This window comes from Colossoma macropomum, unplaced genomic scaffold (assembly GCF_904425465.1).
Source record: "Colossoma macropomum unplaced genomic scaffold, Colossoma_macropomum, whole genome shotgun sequence".
Lineage (NCBI taxonomy): Eukaryota > Metazoa > Chordata > Actinopteri > Characiformes > Serrasalmidae > Colossoma > Colossoma macropomum.
This window is the reverse complement of record NW_023494809.1, coordinates 17,985,438-18,008,222: the sequence shown is the minus strand read 5'-3', so window position 1 is coordinate 18,008,222 and position 22,785 is coordinate 17,985,438. Positions and strand designations below refer to the sequence as shown.

The window sequence follows — 22,785 nt, the reverse complement described above, 5'->3', positions numbered from 1 at the left end:
TATCACTAACATTAGCTGGCTAGTTTGTTGCTAACAAGTCTCGCTTTCATATACATCTCTATTTTTTTCCCACTTCTTAGCTTAAATACAGGGAGGTTGAAAATGACGTAGTTTAGAGTTCTAACCTTCCACTTCTGAGCTATGTCGAACGCAGCATAAAAGCTACATGTTGGCATCAGTAAACTGCATATCTAAAAAATCACACACTTGCCAACCTTGAGTTGTTAAGTAATCTCAATAGACCTGTTTATATGGTTTCTGATGCTGTATGATACACTTATCTATAAAATCCGGCCTAAATTTTGTCTGAACAGACCTGTTTCACCAATTTAGGCTGCTTTCTCTGGTCCATGAGGCAGCATTTCATCTAGAGAGCGATAGGCAGACAGCAGGAGAAGGAGGCAGACAGGCGTAGCTTCGACCAGCCCAAATCAACCACAGGCCGAATGCTCTCTAATCGCCCCGACAAGGAAATAAAGCCATCACTCAGGCCAGGACAGTGGCGTTCCCATGCTACAGCAGGAATTTCCCTTTATGCCATCCCACAGTTCTCGACACAGGACAGGTAGATGCCAGCCTCACTTATTTCACTTATCAAGAGCAGAAGGATGCTCGAGAGGGGGCTGAGATGGAGCTCGGACTGATAAAGATATAGAGATATGTCCTTTGCAGTGACAGAAAGATGAAAATCGGACAGAGGGAAAGTGGCCCATGTGAGAAAGGGACCACCCGACACACTAGAGATGAGTTCCTGTGTCTTGCTGATTGATTTTTCTTGGAGGAATTGAAATATTTCACTGAGGGATTTGGCTCGAGTTGAGCAAGAAGCAGCCAAAACAAAAGAGAAAAGAAAAAGGTAGAGGTTAACAAAATGATAAATAACTAACTAAATAAATATATGAATGAATAAATAAACAGGGCTTGGCAGTTCTTAAAAATCAATAAGCCAGAACAAGATTTTGAATATTTTGATTATTTAAAACCTCAATTATTTTACAGTTTAGTATTCAGTACATCTAGGACAGTTTGCGCTAGTACCTGAGGGGGCGACAAAGCTTTGTGCTGCTTTCAATCGCAAATCAGGCCGATTTCTCAGAGGAGTCACTCATTAACATTAAAACGCTGTGTTCATGTAAACAAAGAACGCGGAGATTATTGTTAGGTGCACTGAGCAAGTATTCAGAACAACCAGCTTTAAAATAAAATAAGGGTTAATTGTACATATTTACAGTTTACCATACCAAACTATTAGTTATCTTTTTACAGTGTTATTTGATAATTTTCCATCAGTGGAAAAAGCTTCTTTCCTCAGCCATGATGACAAGAATGGTATTACAAGTTAGCCAATTCTGAAAAAGCAGCGCTGTGAATTTAACACCTTCGAGTTGTTATATGTTAATTCCGCTCCCACACCTGCAAAATACAAATCTGTCACGCTGCTTTTTATGCACCTGGATTTCCATGTGAATGCTGAGTGTGAATAAGCCTTGGAGGGGGATGAATATTCTCTGCATGTGTTTTGGGAACAAAAGGATGTAGTGCTGAATCTTCTCACCAGCTTTAACTCTGGGTTCGAACACAAAGGCACCTCCTTCTCACCATTAGATTAGCTCAGGGCTCCAGTCGGAATGAATGGAGTGATTGATTAGTCTGGTCTGAACCCAGGTGGAGGAGAGGAATGGGTTCATGCAGATAACACTGGCAGACCAGCATTTGGCCCCAGAGCTTGATGAGGTGGAGCTGTTTATGGGAATCGTATGCTTTGAGAGAATTTCTAGAGATTAAACTTATTATGTGTAGGTGTGGCCACAGCAGTAACTGTTTATACCCTAGTATTGTCTCTCTGATAAGATGTTTATACACATATCAGTAAACAGCAGCACTGAACAGACTCTGCTTTTGCGTACTTACTACCTGTGTAGGGTATGTTTCAGGTCTTTTACTTTATACACACTTTTGGAACTGCGAACATACATGGATTCGTGAGATCTTGCTGGTTGCTAGGTTTGCGTCAGGTTTTCTTCATTTGAATGATGCACAAAAAAAAAAAACTGGAGTGTCAATGGCTCCTCCTTGTGGAGAATTGAATGCCTGCTAAATGTGAGTTAGTTTTGTACAACAGTTCCAACCGCACTGTCTAATTGTTTGAAAAGCATTCCACCAGTTGCTAAGTAACACATTTTCTAAGTAACGACTTTTAATGACAGTCGATGTACCAAAATGTTTACTTTATTTACTTTGTGTAATTGTTATAATAAAACAGAGCACTTGAGTGTGTTATAGTGAATGACATCACAGCTCTGCTGAACTACTGCAAACAAATCACAGCTGTGATGTTATTTGCCATAACACATGACCTTCATTGCTTAAACCAGCCAGGTCCATGAAGTGCTTTGCATCTAAAAACATAAACTTAATGGTATGTCAGTGAAAAGTCCTCAGAAACGCAGTTTGTGTGCATAGGTATAACACAGTAGTGGTCTCCAAACTTTGTCCCTGAGATCTGTGTTGTTGCAGGTTTCACACGCAGTCTAAATCATACTTTTAGTCATATTTAAACCATTTAAAAACTCCACTAATAATTGGACTAGCAAAATTTGTGTTACATTTAAATACATTAAAGTCAGTGTAATTTTTTTTCTTTCTCCTATAAAGTTTCCATTTCAGACCAGAGCTGCTGACGCCTGCTTTATACAGTTTACACACATTTACGAAGGACCTGCACCTCCCATAGTGCTCAAGAACTCAGTAATGCTCATTCTTACTATATGTACACCACAGACTGGTGGCCATCTGTCAATCTGACTGCTGCTCTGCTGAATTTCTTTCATTTATTTCCTTTTTCTTGGCTTTCTGCGTTCTTCCCAAACTGCTACTGTTGGCTTTGGCCCTCTTCAGTCTCTCTGGGCCTTTACTGGCTCTCTGCCTGCAGCTGCAGCATCAGCGGCCTCCTCCAGGACCTGTTAGAAACCAGCAGCTCTTAATTTAAGGCTCCATCTTGGACCAGCAGGTGCTAATTGAGTGTCATGAAGATGATGGGGGGCTTTAGTGAAGTTGGATGATATGGCAAAAATAGAAAGTTGTGGCACTGGACATCTCACAACACACTATATGCATCACAGTATTTAGGTTTTTTTGTTTTTTTAGGTTGGGGAGGGAATGGACAAAATGTACCAGCAGGACAGTAGAAAAAGGCTATATAAAAAGTACAGTTATTAAAAACTTTCAACTTTAAAAAAGGTACAATTATGCAAAACTAGGACTTCAAACGTGCTTTCGTGAGATCCTGCTGATGTGGATTTGTGTCAGTTTCCTTCCTTTCAATGATGCATGTAGATGCTACTGTGGTGCTAATGGCTCCTCCTTGTGGAGAATCTTCAGCCTGCTAAATGTGAATGAGTGAGTTAAATATTCAGACAACAGATAATTCTAATCACAAAATCTGATTAGTTGAAAGGCGTTCTGGCTGTGTTTTGTTTTATCTGATGACAGCACAGTTAATTCGACATACCACGTTATTGCTCTGTTTAATGGCTATTAAGTAAACAAACAAAAAAAGACATACCTGATAAAAATAAATGAATAAAATAAGAATGTCATAATGGGCCAACATCCAGTCAGTTAAAACTCACTATGTAGCTTATGCAGTTACTATAGCTGTTTCCGGGGAAGTTTTAGAGTTAAACCTCACAAGTCACAGGTATGGCTAAATAACAAAAACACAAGACACTGCCAGAAACAAAAGGTAGAATGAATATGCTGTTCGGACAGCCAGTGGAAATTTGGGAACCAGGACAGAGAGTCTTGATGCTTGTCTTCCATGCGTCTTAAAGGATGGCGGGTCATGCCAAGCTGTACCTAAGGTTGATAAGCTTGAGCTACGGATCGAGTTTTGACCGTTGCCATTAGGTAGGGAGGGGCTGGTCTATTTTTGGCTTTGAAGGCAAGCATCAAGTTTTTCAAACTGATGCAGGCAGCTACAGGAAGCCAGGGAATGCAGCAGTGGAGCAACATGAGTCAAGGAAGATTGAAGCCATGCTGCTGCATTTTGGATCTGTTGCAAGGGCCTGATGGCCTGTGTAAGGAGATCAGCCAGAAGCAAGCCTTGAACGATGACAAAAGACTGAACAAGCACCTGGGTGGCTAGAACACAGCTTTGTAATATGGGCTGAAAAGCAATAACTGGTCATTCAGAGTCAGACCAAGGCTGCTTGCATCTTCAGATGGAGTGACCAAGGAGCTCTCAAATGAGGTAGCTAGGTCATGGTGAGGACCTGTAGTTCCAGGGATGAATAGAAGTTCAGTCTTGCTAGGATTGAGCTTCAGGTGGTGAGCTGCCAGACATGCTGAGATGCAGCTGAAAACATGGTGTCAGAAGGTGGGAAGGAAAGGATTAGTTGGGTGTCATCAGAATAGCAGTGGTAAAAGGAGCCATGAAAGGAGGCTACATCAGAGCAACGTTTTATGTTGCAATTGATCATTATAGTGATAACATACTGCGGCATTGGCCATCTCTAGTCTTCAGGTTTTGAAACTGGTGCTGATAATCTCTTTCAGAGCTGTTTTAGGAAGATGTGCAGAGACTGGAAGCTAATTGAGCCTATAAACTTGCTGAGTGCAGGACGGCAGTAAAAGCACATTTTCTGTTTGGATTGACTAAGCTGGAGGCAAAAAACCCAACGCTGTAACTCATCCTTAAAGCTTTTCCATGCTGTTTAACCATCTCTTACTGCTCCAGCTCCTCAGCTGAACTCATTTGCTTTCTGCTAATTTGTTCCTCACAGATATAAAGCAAATGGCATGTAATATGTGCCCAATTTAACCCTCATAATGATAATGGAATGCCTCTATATTACAATTGTATTTAATTGACACCCAAATAACCTGATCAGTGACCTTTTATTGTTATTTTAATAAAACCAATCAATAATAAACACTTCAGTAGTTACATGAATGTGTGTGCAGTCATTTGGAATCTATTGCATCCAACAATAAACACAGCATGGGGACAGAAAACTCCACATGCTGATCTGTTTTACTGACCAACTTGGACTTGCATGCACACCAATTAATATTGCGGCAGATTTTTTGGTTGGTTAGCTAAACCCTTAGAACCAGTGATGATAAAATCATGTTGTCATTATTTCTGACTCATAGCTCATTGAAACAATTGGAGAAATTGTGTGGAAAGTGCAGATTCTAAACTTTCAATTCATGCTACATTTGTGTTGTACATAGATGTGGAGATATTTTATTGTCATTTGAATACGATGAAAAGTTGTGTGTTTAGTCTTATTTTGCAAAAAAGCAAAACAAGGTTTTTTAATTTTTGATGTTTTCATTTTTTAACATTGAAACAAAGACACAGGCCTGTTGATATAGACTGTAAATCAAATCTATATGTAATTCATTGTGAAATTATATAATGATTTCATTGATTATTTTAATTACATTTCAACAGTACAGCAAAATAAATATAATAACTATTAGCCTTACCTACAGTGCTGAGCAAATGTTGTTCATTTTTAGCTGAAAAAGCAGAAACCACATATTCAACAGAAATTAACATCTACTAATGTGTCCACTATTATTTAGCGTGTCCTCTTTTCAAGAGGCTGTACTTTTTTCAAAAAAATCTGCAGGGATATTTTTCCACACCTCCAAATTTCAGCCTTAGAAGTTGGTTGTACTTTCTGCTTCTCGCAATCCAATTAATCCCAAACACATTCGCTGACACTGAGGTCTGGACTGGGGTTGTCAGTTCATTGCTCTAATAACCCAGCAGCTGCTTTGTTTGATTTGTCTATTTTCTTTTCTCATTGAGGGCTTCTTGACAGCTACACATCCTTTCAGACTCATATCGTTGAGTTGTCATCTCACAGTGGAAGGATGGCTGTGGATTTTTTTCAGATCTAAAGCAAAAGTGGAGCTTGATTTTCTCTTCTCTCTCAAAGATGAAAGCTTTAAGTGCCGTTTATCTGATGGATACAGCGTTGGTGGTCTACCAGGTCTCGCAGGTGGTTGTTAGGAGTCCCATTTTCCCTGTAGCTTTCAATTATTTTTGAACTCCAGTTTCGGAAACCTTTTCACTTATTTTCTTTTGACCTACATGTGCATGAGGGAGAGAGTGAGAGTAGTCATCAGAAGTGTGAGTGGGCTCGGTGAGAACTTTTTGTTATTCTTTTTGGACTGTGCTGTGTTATGACAGCTGAGCCCAGAGGTTTGAGTGTTAATTCTTTGTAAGTTACTCATTAAACTTGCTAGAGTGTAATTATTGTTTCCTCAAATATGAGCTGAGAGCTGATCATCTAAACTAGAGAAAGAAAATGAAGTATATTAGTACAGGCTTGTTGCGATGCCAGAATGTTGACTTTGATACTGATACTGAGTGTAGTTCAAAATACTGTATACTATGACGACTAATAATAAAGTCATCATTGTCACCTCAGCACTGTCTACTGGATTAAACACAGAAAAACAAATTGTTATTGTCTGTTTTTCAATAGAAAATGTGAAGATGGCCTTGTTTAACATGTGAAAGAATGATTAACATTGAGAGGATGAAGTATGATTTAGACAATGTTGCATTCATCACAAGTTTAAAACAAATTGTACCAAAGCGTAACATTGGCCCATATTCAGCACAGTTGCTAATGGTCAAATCTGATTGTAGAATCATAAAATGAGTGTGTGGTAATTTCACCAACAATTTTGTTATCCGTGAGTTTTCTCTATGGCGATGAATTACATGAATTAGGGCTTCAAATTGAAGATATGTAAACAAAGAGCTGGTCGGCTGCCGCCTGATTTCACAAACTAAAGCTGATTCATCATTTGCACCCACCTTCATCTTCATGTGTTGCCATATCATAAGAAAGTCTAAAGAATCAGATGTAGAGTAGTTGGTACTTTGTTAAAAGCAGTCAAATCATTGTGCTTTTTTCTCCACTTTGATAAATAATGGCCTTTATGTTAACCTTTCTTAGTGGCACGAGGTCACATATAGAACTCTTCACCTGTGTGTTTTGCTTCTAGTTGTATGCAAAAGTTTGGGTATCCCTGGTGCAAACTACTTTAAAAAATCGGCTAATTTCAATGCAATTTATTTTTTAATAACCAGTAACAGTGGCATGTGCAAAAGTCTCAGAACTTAACTGACTCATTTGGCCATGACTGACTCACTAGTACTGGTTAGGCAGGTCAAGAGTTGTCGTTAGTAATTGTCAGCTGATGACCTTTCCAGTGCATAATAAATTCTTTGGCTCTTCAAACACTGTGCTAACACTCAACAACTATTGACTCTTCTAAGCAGCTACAGAGGATCTGAAAATGAAGCTATTCGAAAATCAAAAAGATTTAATTTAGGGGTTAGGCTTTGAGACACATCCCAATAGAAAGTACCCTATGAACGATGATATTGTGAATATTTAGCTCATTATTATCTCTATAAATGCTTTAGGTTTAAATAGATCATAACATAGTCATTGTAATTATCTAAGGTCTACTGGGGACCGCAGAACTAATTCTTTAGAATGGTCAATATACAGTATATACATAATAGTTTTGTCTAGTATTTATATCCTTTTTTGACTTTGCAAGTTTATAATCTTATTAAATCTAAAGAAAAATAGTCCCTGATTTTATGTGTTTTCTGTACATTAAGTAAGTCCTGCTGTACACCACAGTCTAATAATGGCAAGTGCTAGAGGCAAAATGCTAAACTGAGGAAACGGGCAAAAAACCTCTCTGGTTAGATGCAAATGTCACTGGATGAAGTGTTTGCAGAATTTTGTGCTGTTTGGAAATTATTTGATGAAGCTGTTATTATAGAGGATATATCCCAGTTTCATTTTGAGCTGAGCGAAGGCCAATATAACCCTTCATTTTGATCGTTTACCGCATATTGCAAGTATGTGCATAATCTTTAAGCCGGCTGCGTCTCACTCAACTGCACTACGAAGACGTGAAAAACAATATCACACAACATATTAAAAACCTCTGACCTTCACAGAAATGTCACTTATTGAATGGGAGGAGGCCAGCGCCATTATCATTTTTCAAATATTGTTTGGATGTTTAAATTCTGCAGGTTTGTGCACTTGAACGTGAATACATTTTATACGTCAGCTGATGGGTGTGATCAGCCTTGGTTAGTTATATGCAAATATATGAGCGATGTCTTCACAGCAGAGACGCTTTGCTGCCAGTAATGATTTACCTCTATTCATATTTCATCAGATTCATCCATCAGATTTCATTCAGTGCTGTACTCGCAGGATAACAGATGAGGCTTCATGACAGACTGCATGACATTTTACACATGACCTTTGCCTAGTAAGCAATGCAAAATACTGCTAACAACAGCTAAATTAAAATGACCTGTCTTGATTCTCCTATGTGTTATTTATTTCTTGCTTTTGCTGTTGACTGTAATAAATAATACTTAACAGAATAGAATGCTAAAAGTGGGCCTTTGATCCTGTGATCAGTAAATGGAAGTACAAGATAGGTGTTTCTGATAAAGTGGCCAGTGAGTGGAAGTACAAGGTTGGTGTTTCTAATAAAGTGGCCAGTGAGTGGAAGTGCAAGGTAGGGGTTTCTAATAAAGTGGCCAGTGAGTGGAAGTACAAGGTTGGTGTTTCTAATAAAGTGACCAGTGAATGGAAGTACAAGGCAGGTGTTTCTAATAAAGTGGCCAGTGAGTGGAAGTACAAGGTTGGTGTTTCTAATAAAGTGGCCAGTGAGTGGAAGTACAAGGTCAGTGTTTCTAATGTGGCCAGTGAATGTAAATATTGTATTTGTGTGTTACAGATGGGACTCCATACACTTGGTGGGTTGGCAGGGGCAATGAGAAGCACTTTTACTGGGGCGGTTCTGCACCTGGCATCCAGAAATGTGCCTGCGGCATCGAGCGCAACTGCACTGACCCTAAATATCACTGCAACTGTGACGCAGACCAGAAACAATGGTGAGTAGCATTTGCAGTAAAATGATAGTTTGACAAAAAGTATACATACCCCAAACATAGTTCAGAAGTTTTCTTTGTTAGTTTTGCGCTGGACCTACAAGGCTTGTGTAGCTAATCAGTAATTGAAGATTGTTAACATTTCTCATTATGCCAACTACGTACTCTATTCATCACACATTTGCCTCAAACTGTGCGGAGTTGTTATGTAATTTCTAATAGACTTGCTTATGTGGTTTTTGACGCTGTACGATGCACTGTTACCTGTAAACATGGGCAAAAGTACATGCAGAATTCAGGCTTCTACTGTTGTTGGCTAAGTGACATAATTTCTTAGCCCACACAGTTTACAGTCTCCTGTTATGACCCCCAGATGTTTTAGTGTCTCATTGTAGCCATTAAATGGCAGAGTTTGTTTTGATGCACTGTAGTCTTGACCCCAGCGCTAGGACAAATAGCAGAAGGATTGTTCAGGTGAAGAAGCCAGCCCGCAACCAATCCCTGACATTTCCATTAGAAGATGGGCTCTGCTTAGCTCTGCCTGCCTGTTTTATTATAAACGCCTGTCTCAGGAGATACAGCAGAAGAGACCCGCAAGGTCACCTGTCAACAGCTCTCACAGAACGCTGCCTTCATATACAGAGCCATATGACATCCACTGACGAACAGCTGCAGAACTAGTTAACATGCTCCCATGCACATCCTCCCTTAACGCTCGCTAACAATCTCTATTTTAACTAGGCTTATAGATCATAATTCAATCTGCCCTATTTTGAAGTAGTATATGAACGTGTTAAAGGTTTAAAACATATTGTTCACCTCTGTCCACACAGTCCACATAAAAAATGAAGGTGTAAGCAGTACATTTGGAATTCGTTGTTTCAACCTATGGCAGTTTAGCCCCGCCCACTCACAATGAACTTATAAGGAGCGTTTCAACCTTCGACTGCTTTTTGAATGAGGCACTCTGAACAAAGCTCATTTACATATATCAGCCTTAAAGGCACAGTAACAGAACGGCCTGTTTTATTCTAAGGGATAATAGCGGCTTGAAAAAAAAACGTAAAAAATTAATTGCGACACACAGACTTCATAAGTGGACATATAAAATACAAAGAAAAATGCAGGATATGGCCTTTTTTTTTAAAAAAGCTTTAAAAACTGATAGAGTTCTAACTTAAAAATGTAAGTCACCTGGCTGCCTTAAAATGTAATTTTATTGAATCTCAGGTTATGAGTTAACAGAATATAGCATGCATTGTGTTTTTGTTGCTGTGTGGCAGCTAGGCTAGTCTTGCCATCAGTTAAATTATACACCATAAATTATTATTGGAAATAATGTCTGTTGGACAGTACAGGGTAACAAAGTGCTACTAGGACGGTTCATTTATTTTAAAAGTCTTGTGTCGTTACTTTTTGTAAATAAAAGAATTAGTTGTAGTATGTAAACACTGTTCAGTTTCAAAGGTTAAGGTTCATGTTGAAGTCATAAGTAGTGTTTCAGCCTGGACTAGTTTTTGAATGAGTTACAATGCAGTGCAGCCAATCGGAACATAGCCCATTTACATATATCAGTCTTAAAGGCACAGTAACAGAAACAGCCAGATAAAAAGAGGTTGGAAAATAGTGATAATGTAATAATCAAATATGATTTTTTGGTATGGTATGGTTTTTACATAACACCACACAAACATCATAGGTGGATTTCTGGGAAGGAAATAACATGCAAAAATGTAGGATAAGTGAACATAATTAAAGGTATTCTCGTTAATTGTTGAATTTAGGACTAGTACTGTTATCTAAAGGGGAATTCCACCAATTTCTGCATAATTCAGTTCTTAAGATGCAAAGAAAGTCATTCAGAAACGACAGTGGTGGTGATAGAAACCAGACATCTAAAGAGTTTAATGTCTCCTAAAGCTTTCTCACAGGAGGTTATTACATGAAATGATTATGAATATACTGTCTGATGCCTGTGACATTATTTTAATATAGGAGGAGAGGTACATGCAGGGCTTTGTAAGGCAAAATAGTACCCAAAGAAAAGTTTTTCTTTTTTTCAGATTTACCACTATTTGGTCAGGATCAGCATTACCTATAATAACTCAGAAGACACGTGCAGGTTCACTAGTGGCTTTGGATAGTAATTAAAATTAGACATTATGACCCCTAGTTCCTGTCACCACCACTGTAAAGACTGTGAGTTTCTCTAGAACAGAGCATTGCACATGAAATCACTTTGAATCACTGTTCACATCTCAGAAAAACTGGTGGAATTCTTCTCACAGTTGCTCGCTGTTTTGGAGTAGTTCTGCTGCAGATTCCATGTTTCACTCTAAAAGTGGAGACAGATGTTTTGTTGAAGCATATGAGTGTGAAACTGTGTAACTGAGTATATATGAGTCTTTCTGCTCCACTTAGAGACCAATTAGCTAATTTTGTCACTCTTAAGTATTCATCATAAACGCAAAGCACAGCTAGCCAAGCATAATGGATACAAATTAGCACTTTAGGCTGGAAGTTCCTGTTCTCATCATGTTGTTGGTATTATTATTTTTTTAATTCATGATGAATGTATGCCATTTCAGCCAACAATAATACAGTTTGTTTCACGGCCTCTGTGGCACCTAATGGATGGTGATATTAAAATAATGCATGCTCGATGCTTCGCTGTCTGTCTGTGCTCTAGTGTTTTAATGAGGGATTTGTTAATGTTTGTTCAGTTGGGAAAATACTTGGAAAGCGCATTTTTCCACCAATGCACATATTGTGTTGCTTTCATTAAGCAACAAGTCAGAGCACCCTAAATACTTCACATTCAAAACACTGTGATTAGAAGCACTTTAAAAGTCGATGTAGAGACGCAGAGTGAAGCCTCAGACAGCAGGCGAGAAGTTGGTGGGCCATTTTAGACGGTGCTAAAATTGATGGAAGTGGTTTGTGAATGAGGAAAACGAGGATTTTTTTTTTAGAAATGTTTTTTTTTTTCAGAGGTTAGAAATCTGTAGCTTCTATGGAGGCTTTGATCTGTTTGTATTGATCAGGTATTATCCTCTTTCATAGGCGAGAAGACTCCGGGCTGCTGGTGTACAAGGACCACTTACCTGTCAGCCAAGTCGCTGTAGGAGACACTAATCGACCCGGATCAGAGGCCAAGCTGACCGTGGGACCTCTGCGTTGTCAAGGAGACCGTGAGTTCATCTCTCTGGCTTTAAATGCAGTTTTCAGACCTCTGCTCTTACACATAAAGCCAAACATACCAGAGCTGTGTTTTTCACTGGGCATATTTTTGTATGGAAAAGAGCTGCCTGGAGCAGTTTATGTGCTGAAAGGCTCACATGCCTGCTGTAACCATATCAACAAGTTCTGCCTTGGATCTGATTGTACCACTAACTGACCTGCTTAGCTAGCTTAGCTTTATTATTATTAGCAATAAAGAGTAGGCTTATTTCTCAACAGTTAGCCTAAATTTGATGAGGAGCCTTAAAGCTATTGCCTTAGCCTTGGCTTTGGAGGCAGAAAATAAGAGAAGGGCATTGCTTCTGCAAACTAACAAGGTTAAAGTGTCCACCAGTGTGGTGACCATCGACCTCTGATGTCATGTCATCATTCTGTAATTGGTGTCATGCTTGTATGAGGAACTCCAGGTCTAATCTGGCTTTTTCTGTAGAGAAAGTGAACTACTTTTTTGAAAATCAGTGCACAGCTACAATTTCCCAAACCTGACCCTGCTAAAAATTATCGATAGAAACCATTAAAAAAAGTTCCTGCTGGTTCCTGGTGGTGTCCAATAGTCATGAATGGTATTTTGTGTATTTGATAGGTTGATATCATGGTGTAAAGGGGTCTAATGGTTTAACAGGTGCTCTGAAACTGATTCCAGATGCATTTAATGGTTTCCTAATGAGATCTAAAGGTTTCTTACAGGAAACTAGTGGTTTCTAATGTTACCCATTGAGCCAGTTCTCATTAGAAAGCAAAACCATCAGTTTTTTTTTCATCCCAATGGTTAAAATAGACTTTGTTTGTTTTGCAGCACATACATTTTTCCTCCGAATATTGCCTGATCCTCTTAATTATGAGGTCGCTCAGGAATCAAAATACAAACGTTGCTGCATTCAGGCAAACACTGCTGTGCACAAACTGATGTCGGACTGACCTCAACACAATAGCCCATACAAAATAGCAAGATAGTCAAATGTGGTGGTTAAATTGCTTTGGCACTTGTGAATGGGGAGAACATTCAAGAACGTTTTGAATGGGGAAAGTATTCTAGAGCAATGTGGAGGGGAGAGCATTCTTGAACAGCATAAATGGAGGAGAACGTTATAGAACAGAGCAGATGGGGAAAGTACTGCAGAACAGTGTGAATGTGTCAGATCATTCTAGAACAGAGTGAACGCTCTCCTCATTCACTTTTGGGAGAACATTATCAGACAGAGTGAATGGGGTAGAACAGTTTAGAATAGTGTGAATGGAAGCGTTCTGGAACAGAAGAAATGGAGGAGAATGTTATAGGACAGAGTAAATGGGGGGGAGTATTACAGAACAGTGTGATTGTGGCAGAGCATTCCAGAACAATGTGAATGCTCTCCCCGTTTGGTAGGAGAACTTCTAGAACAGCATGAATGTCAGTCATCTGTCCAACAAATTTGGTAGTACAAAGGAATCACACAGAGGAGTGCATTAATAAACATGATATTTTTTATTAAGCAAACTGCCTCTCATTCAAAAGCAAAGGGAAATCTGTTAGCCTCTGTAGGTTAAATCGCAGCCCACTCAGTGTAATGTTAGATGAGAGTACAGTTGTCGTTTTTATTTCTGCTCAGTGGATGATGTGGAACCATGTTGGCTTGTTCAGGTAATACTGAGAACAGTATATGTATCTTTTCTAACGTAAGCTATCATGGTAAGCCTAGCCCTACTCATTTAGACTTCTCGTTGTGGCTGTGATATGTTAAGACCCTCTATTTTTGTGTTTTGTGGTAACGTTAGCAGAGTAACATATTTTACACAGCTCTCTTTGGCCATTTGAGGTACTAAACACACCTACTAGACTCTGACTTGAGCACCAGGATGATAGGTAACTTTGTACGGTGTCAACATTTTTCAGCATAGAACATTCTACAATATTGTGAATAGGAAATTAATATTCCAGACCAATGCAAAAGTGGGATAATATTCTAGAACAGTGTGAACTGGAAGAGCAGTGTAAACAGGGAGATATTTATGGCGTGAACTGAAGCCCTAGTTCTAACACTCGTGGTTCACCTCTGATTCTTGTGTTTTCTTGCTTATAATGGTAGCTTGTGACACAAACAAAATAAACATCTACACGTTTTTAGTGCCATGTCCTTCACATGTCACATATATGCAACAACAGCTTTAAAAAATGAAGCTAATAAAGAAAAAGTGTAGATTAAAAAGCAGAAATTACTGGGTTTTTCGTTAAAGGGTTAAAGGGCTGTGTTATTTCCGGCACCAGGCACAGCCTGAGCATCCTGAACGGCAGCCACCGGACCGGAAAAGAGTTTACGGGCGCAGCGCCTAGTCACCCCCCTGCTATCATCGCCCGGCGAATTGATGCGCTTTCATGCCTCATTATTCTTGTTAATTGCAGTGGGCTTATTACTTAGATCAGCTGCATTTGATTACAATCACCTGTTTGACAAGGATGTCAGGCTGCGTTTTTACAATGAACTTTTTTTCCCTCTTTACACACCTGTGGTTAGCTTGACAGAATTTAATGACATGAATAGAGTTTGGCCATCAGAGACCCAGTTGGAGACGTTTGGTAATCAATTTTCATCACATTCATCCGTCCACAGTAATGAAACAAGGAGGCTGATTCACTTACATATAGACATTAAAGGGGAATTCCACAGATTTTTCAAATTTTCTTCATATGTCAGTGGTTGAGATGTAAGCAAAGTCATTCAGAGTGGTTTAAAGTGAAACTCAGTTTTCTATACAGTGGTGGTGATAGGAACCAGGAGTCACAATGTCTACAACACAAATGTAGCCATTTTATTTACTATGCAAAACCACTGTCTTCTGAGTTTTACATGTAATATTGATGATGGTAAAATAGTATTGAATATGGGGAAAAAAAGAAAAACGTTTTCTTTGGGGACTATTTTACTACACCCTGCATGTACCCCTCCACCATAAATGGATTTTAAAAATATATATTTAAAAGCAAAAATCTTATCTCAAAACTATCATGAAACAATGTGTCAGGCATCAGGCAGTGTATTCATAACCATTTCATGTAATAGCTTTCTGTGAACGAGCTTTCAGGGGCAATAAACTCTTCAGACGTCCCGTCACCACCACTGTTCTGGCTCAGTAATTTTCCCTAGACTGAAGCATTTCACATCAAACCACTCTGAATGACTTTACCTCTTAACCATTTAATAATACAGAAAAAAATGTGAATGTGAAACATTTATGAAATTTCCTTTCAACTGCAATTGCACTGAATGGAATATATATATATATATATATATATATAATAAACATGTATACAACTAACCTAATCATGCCACATATTTCCATTCAATTCTGTGCAATTGTGCTGAGGCAACTTTTTATTTATTTATTTGTTGTTGTTGTTTTTTTATTTCCTCTTACACACAGCAGCAGTGTCCGTGCCACCTTACGCCTGTTAGAGGAGACCCTGGACCCCTCCGATTTTGAATGGAATCTAATGTGCCTCAGGGGTTTGGGTGAATAATGCCAGCGCCAGCCGTGTGCCTAGAACCGTTATTGTGTATTCATCCTCTTATTTATTTATGAAGCTGCGGTGAGAAGGGAGCAGTCCAGCTGCAGATTAATGCATTAAGTCAGCCTCACTATGGTAATGCGGGAGCTAATATTTCAGAATCTGCCAGAGGAAGCTGTTTTTTTTAGTTTCTGGACAGTTTGGAGGGTCACCAGGGAAGTGCTTCAAGCACTTTGCTGTGCAAAGCAAGGCATAATGTTGGAGAAAGGTGGCTTCTTTCTGTCCAGTGCTGAGTTGTGGCCCTCTAGAATGTGATTTGGACAGAAAACGGTCTCAAAAACTGATGTGTTTAAGGAATACTTCAGCATTCTGCAAGCCGATCGCTATCTGCTGCTGTACTTGTAGTGTATGATTGTTTGCCAGGGACAATAATGTTGATGCATTTCCCCGTGCAACAGAAAACTCACTGAGTCAGCGAACGCTTATAATGGAAACCAATGGGCAGATGCTAAAGTACCTGCTCATTGACTGTGTTTTCTATTCTTTTCAGTATACAGCGATCCAGTGATACAAATGCAGCAAATAGGGATTAAAGGGGAATTCTAGAGATTTTTAAATACATTTCTACTTGAACTGTTATAGAGAAAATTCAGAATTGCTCACAGTGGTGGTGATAGGAACCAGACATCTGAAGAGTTTAATTCTTCTAAAAGCACCCGCTCAGAAGGTTATTATATGAAATGGTTTTGATTACACTGCTTGATGCCTGAGACATTAACACTATTAGGATTAGATTTGTTTATCAGGGAGATGTCTGTTTAAAAAAAAAAGTCTCCTCAGTGATAAAACATGCATCTGAAAGGCAACAAAAGGAGGTGCAAATATTGGGCTACAATTTTTACAATCCTGGATGTTTGCATCACATTCTTATCAAACACAATGCGACACCTGCCTGGAAAATTCACCAAAATCACAGATATTTGTATGAATTTATCAGATGAGTTTGGAGAATAACAGTGGAAATGTGGCCTGTAATATTCTCATTAGAAGATGGAGAAAAACACCAACATGACGAGTCCAAATCCAAAATCACAGAGTTGCACCTGTAAAAGAAAAATGACCTGAGGACCCCATGTATGTTTAATCCTATCTGATTGTTTTATGATTGTTTTGAGAAGATTTATCCTAGAATGTATTTGTTTGCATAATTGATTAGTGGCAGAGGGGGCATGCAAGATATTTTACTGTGAAATAGTCCTCAAAGAAAACAAATAACAACTCAGAAGACATATGCAGGTTCATTGCTGGTTTTGGATGGTAAAAAAATGGCTGTATTTGTGTTGGAGACATTAAGACCCCTGGTTCCTATCACCACCAATGTAGAGAAATCTGAGTCTGTAAGTTTCTCTACAATGAAACATTTCAAATCAAACCACTCTGAATAAATTTGTTTGCATCTCCACTATTTCATAATGCCAAAAAAAGGTGGAATTCCCTTTTTGTGGAAAAATACTACAGTATACAGTGGAACAGTGGAACCGCCAGCAAGGTGACGAGAGAAAATGAAAGTGAGCTTTGCATGCAAAACCAGCCGCCACTAGTTGCCCAAATGCGGAATATATAATCTTTTTATATCTTTATTTTTAATGTGCATGGTCTATGAAAAGCTTGCTAGAAAGCTTGCTACATCAGGCGCACTATGTTTTGAGAGCGAGGTGTAAACCCAGCATCCTTCAGCACCTCAAGCTTTCTTTTCTTTCTCTCATTTCTTTGCTGGCACATCATTAGTTATCTCAAATTGAGTTTATTGCTGTGGCAAGCTGCAGTAGAAATGCACAAAGCAGTGAGGAATCTGCAGGAAAAATAGAGGAAGAGCCGGTGGCAACTTCATAATGATTGATGATCGATGATTGATGATTTCCAATGAAGTTAAAGCATTTGGTGCCACTCCTAGAAAGGTCTGTTAGGATGAGATCATATCTCATATGAACACACTGTAAAAATGGTCTATTGTCAATTTTATAAGCTCATCTGATGTGTTAATTGAAACTGAAACAGTTAAAAACTGTTAACAACTAGGGCTGGATAGCAAAACTCAATAATTTTATGTAAAAAAGAAATAATTAAAATAATAATAAATAATCTGTCATTCAGTACCACATTGCAAGACCTATGTAATCAGTAGCAGCATCAGTGAGCCAGTAAGCTGCTGATTAGCTGTCTTGCTTAGATTCCATTGATATGTTATTAACGGCAGTGCCTCTTGAAGTTGCAGTGTGCAAGATTTAGTGGCATCTAGTGGTGAGGTTGCAGACTAAAAACAACTAAATACCCCTCCCTCACCCTTCCCTTTCCAAGCGTTGCAGTAGAACCTACTGTGGATTGTCAGGTTTTCACTTCTTTGATTTTTCTTTCGTTAAATAATAAGTATGATCCTTCATTTATCAAAATTTAGGTTCTCAAACTTCCAATGGTTATCCCACACTGGCAGCAGCCACTAATTTTTCTTTCTGTGTCTTCCAACCTGTGCTAGAGCACCACCTAATTCAAGCTCCTGCTTCTACGTAAAAATGTGAAAGCCATTCTCTGGAGTCAGTATTTGATTCATCTGTTAAGGTTCATCTGTGATGAGGGGTAAAAAAGAACATTTCATCACAATAAAACACCTTTTATAAATATTTACTTGCTTGCTCACCTTAAGATGAAAATCCAGTTATGGTTTTGTATATCATACACATTTCCATCAACAAATATTCCAACATTATTGAAGAAAAATACATAGTTCAAGTGAGAAACCTCCCAAAACAAGCAGAAATTGAAATTGTTTTCATGACTACTGTAGCAGATAAGCAGATAAGATGTTTGGCAGGACATTCCAAGGAAGGACAACTTGTATTAGAGTTTGTAGAAGCCACAAGTGTTAGAGTTTTACATTGTCTCTTTGCTATGTCCTTATGGAGGTGAAAGTAAAGAGTTATTAGCCTGCTGAAGTGAGAAATGTAAGGAAATTTATTGCAGTGTCAGAGTACAGGACAGAGGCTGTGTTGCTGTAGGATAATTATGCTGAAATAATTTCCAGGTAAGTAACGTAATTAATTTCCATTAATGACTGAGAGATGGAATAAAGATAACAAACAAATGATGATTTAATGATGGCTCGCATATGGCGCACAGTGTTTTCCTGAGAATGGCTCTCAGTTTGGATGGGCCGGCTGTTTGGTAAATTAATTGAGATAGATAACCTTGCCAGTAACAAAGGAATATAATATCCCACCGCCTTGCTTTATTAACTTAGCAGTGGGTAGGAATTATAAATGAATGTGCAGGATAGGGTGTGGCGGCTGCTCTTTGAGATGTAAAATATATTACGTACATCTCATTACGATGTTAGACATTTCACGTCTGAATAGTTTCTTGGACTGATTGATAAGACTTCTGCTCAGAATAAAATTACATCTCTCACGAATAACTGCACCGCAATTGGTTCATATCGAAACTCTTCATGGCTAAGTGAGCCTCATTGCTGATGGTAACTTCCATCTTCATTGCAAAAATGTTGTATTAGTGGCTATTACACCCCATGTACGGGTCAGTTTCAAGTGCCATCATATGGTCATGCTTCAAATGGGTAATAGCTGGTGGGAATTTTAATGGCTATGTAGATTGAAATGCAGTTCATGAGACTTTGAACCACTTTCTAAAGTTAACTCTGTACAGTTTGAAGGGCCCATATCATGGAAATGCAAATATTCCCTTCTTATATAGTTATTAGATACAAATGTATCTGTAAACACTGTTACATTTTTAAAATACCCAGTCCACACAGGCCATACATGGGAATTAAGCTCAAAAACAGCATGTTTAGAATTTACTGTCTTTGTTATGTTACAAAAAGCAATGCATTTACATATATCCACTCTTCCAGTGGACAGAAATGTTGCTCCACCCATTCATGGTGAAGTTATAAGGAGTGTTTCAGCACCAGGCTGCCTTTTGAATGAGGCACAGTACAGTGCAGCCAATCACTTTAAACTGTAATAAAACAGCTTAAAAAGTTTTTCCCTCAAATAATGCACAAAAGATGTGTTTTTCCTATTTTTTTCTGGCTGCTGCGCAGGCACATATATCCAAAACGAAGGACAACTTTTCCTTCTTGCAGCTATACCAACACTCCCTTTGGCTGTTTTCTTTGAAAGGCAGGACTTTCCCTGTAAACAGATGCCATGTTGAGCATTCATTTTCCAACCACCTTTCATGGTCATGCTGGTTGACCAGCATACCAGCATCCAAAACACAACATAAGCTGGTTTTGGTGGTGATCAGCATATCAACTTCCATTACTGCTGACCAGCATACCGTTGCTTGTGACCAGCAATGTTGGCCTATGCTGGTTTTTCTAGCAGGACAAGTGACCTGTCTCCTCCTTTATAAAGTCTCTGCTAACAGGTAATGCCAGAGTATTAACCACCAGGTAGCATGGTGCTAACTGCATGCCTAAATGAGTACATTCTTGCCTCAGACCATGAAAATTTTGTTGAATTCTTAAGTGTCAGAAACCCCATAAACAAGGCTATTGCAGATTCCTCGTGTGGTTTGGGGCAGGTGTGTGATGATTTAGGCATGCAGTTTGCAAAAAAGCTTCCATTACTTGTTAGCTTCATTATCCTTGAAGCTCCAGTACAGAATTAAAGAGGCAGACTTAGACACAAAACATGTCTCGGCTGATCGGCTACTTTGGGCTAAGATGGAGAATTGTGTATGTTTGATTTTTGCCAAAATTTCCCTTTAACTAACTTGATTCCTTTTCTCTGAAACAGTAAATAATAAGGTGTTCTCCATAAGATATTTGCACAATAACATGCAGAAACCTCAATCACTTAATTAGAGCAGGGAAACACAGAGTGCTCCTGAGAGATCATCGTCTTTTGAGGCATTTCATTTCCTCCTTTCAGCACTCTGCCAAGCAAAGCATGAAATGAACCGAGAGCGCACATGCACACTCAATTTTCTTCCATTCTGCTTAACAGGAAATGATGTGCATGTACACAAACTCGTATAAAAGAGGAAAAAAAAGAGGGGGCCTTATCAGATGCTGCGCCACCGCACTCACAATTAGATCTCCCAATCAATTTTCATTAAGAATGCGAGAGGGAACGTGCTGAGTGATTGACAGTGGTAATGGAGTCTATGGACTTCCTCCCAGCCTCTGATTGGCTCGTGCATTGAGATTATTGAGGAAGCAATTCAGGCTATGATGGGTGTCACATGCTTTAATTCCCCTGTATCACGACCTCAGCTGTACTGGATCAATTGAAATCAGGGCGAGCGTTTAGTACTTCATCCATTCACTGCAGTGCAAATGTCACTGTAAATAAGCTACACAAGTGGTAGAATGACACACTATATTGTCCATGATTGATAGCGTATTATATTGTTACCTTTATCTCAATATATTGCGACAAGTCTGCTTTCATTTCACTATTCTTTAGGGGCGTATCTCTTTAAACTTTTGTCTTTTTAATCTTTTTTGCTCTTCTTGTATCTACTTTCTTGAATTACATTTCATTTGCTTAATTATGTTTAACTTTGTTAATATGCTATAAGATTTTTGAATACTTATCTGGTTTTGTTTTGGAGTCTATATGCAGACACTCTTTGCACTAGGCAAGGGTGGACAGCTGCCTCAGGCCCCCATGAGCCAAGGGCCCCATCAAAATACTCATTAGATATACTGTATGTGTTGGTGTTAAATAACCTGTTCCTATATAAGTAGTAGTAGTATTTGTTTATTTATTCTATTATTTTAGTAAAAGTGAAATTCCTTTGCTATATTTGGAGATAATTTAATTCAGCCTTCAGCAATTCAGCCCCACCCATTCAGACTGAAGTTATAGGGAGTGTTTCAGCCTGGGCTGCCTTTTATAACAATAGACAAGGCAGCCAGTCAGAACTGAGCTCATTTACATATACCAGTCTTTAAGGCACAGTAACATAAATAACTTGTTTATTTGTAAGTGATAAAGAGAGGTTATAAAATGTTATCGTAAGAATAAATGATGACCGTTTTGGTACTAAAAGCCACACAAATGTTATAAGTGAACTTCGGGGGGGAAAAAATAAAATATAAGAAAAATGTAGGACATGGGCCTTTAACTAATCTCAAAATGAGAAATACAACCCCATTTCCAAAAAAGTTGGGACGCTGTGCAGAAAGTAAATAAAAATAGGATGCAATGCTATGCGATTCATGTAAACCATATTTTTAAAGGAAACTACTACAAAGATCTCAATTTCAACATTTGATATGTTAAGTAAAGTATATGCCCATTTTGAATTTGATGCCAACAACACGTTCCAAAAAAGTTGGGACAGGTTTACCACTGTGTCACCTCTTCTTTTAACAACACTCTATAAGCGTTTGGGAACTGAGGAGACCAACTGCTGTAGTTTTAAAAGTGAAATGTTTCCCCATTCTTGTTAGGATTTCAGCTGCTCAACAGGTCGGGGTCTCCTTTTTCATATTTTTTTATTTCATAATGCGCCACATTATCAGTGAGTTACAGGTCTGGACTGCAGGTAGAGATGAAACAATATTAAAATTTCATATCACGATTATCATGACCAAAATTATCATGATTATCGGTATTATCGCAATATTGTTCAAATGTGTTGAAAAGTAAATAAAAAAAATAAATACTGATACACAAACTGAAAATCGTTTCACCAACTTTTATATTCACACAAATAGAATTGGCAGCAGTATGCACTTTTTGTTTGCATAAACATTAAAAAATAAGGTCAATACAATTTTAGTTTTACTTTTGTATTACTTACAATACTTGTAATACTCTGTAAACAAAAGAATAGCAAATGTATTATTATTATTATTATTATTATTATTATTATTATTAGTTGTTGTTATTATTATTATTATTATTATTATTATTATTATTACTGTTATTATTATTATTATTATTATTATTATTATTATTGATTACAATAACTAGGGATTTCCCTGCATAGAGAATTAAATCTGGACCAACTCTGGAGGTGGGTCTTAATGGAAAATGACTACTTCTAAGAAGTGCTGCACTCG

At 38.3% G+C, this 22,785-nt stretch overlaps 1 protein-coding gene across 1 annotated transcript in view; it reads left to right on the top strand.

Annotated features, from left to right (window-relative positions):
* The window catches only part of cntnap2a (contactin associated protein 2a), a 373,698-nt gene that overhangs the window by 221,040 nt on the left and 129,873 nt on the right, over positions 1 to 22,785 (top strand). Inside the window, exons 14-15 of the mRNA XM_036557926.1 lie at positions 8,812 to 8,968; positions 12,029 to 12,156. Of these exons, the coding sequence (XP_036413819.1) occupies positions 8,812 to 8,968; positions 12,029 to 12,156 (285 nt within the window). The remainder of the gene's footprint in view (positions 1 to 8,811; positions 8,969 to 12,028; positions 12,157 to 22,785) is intronic.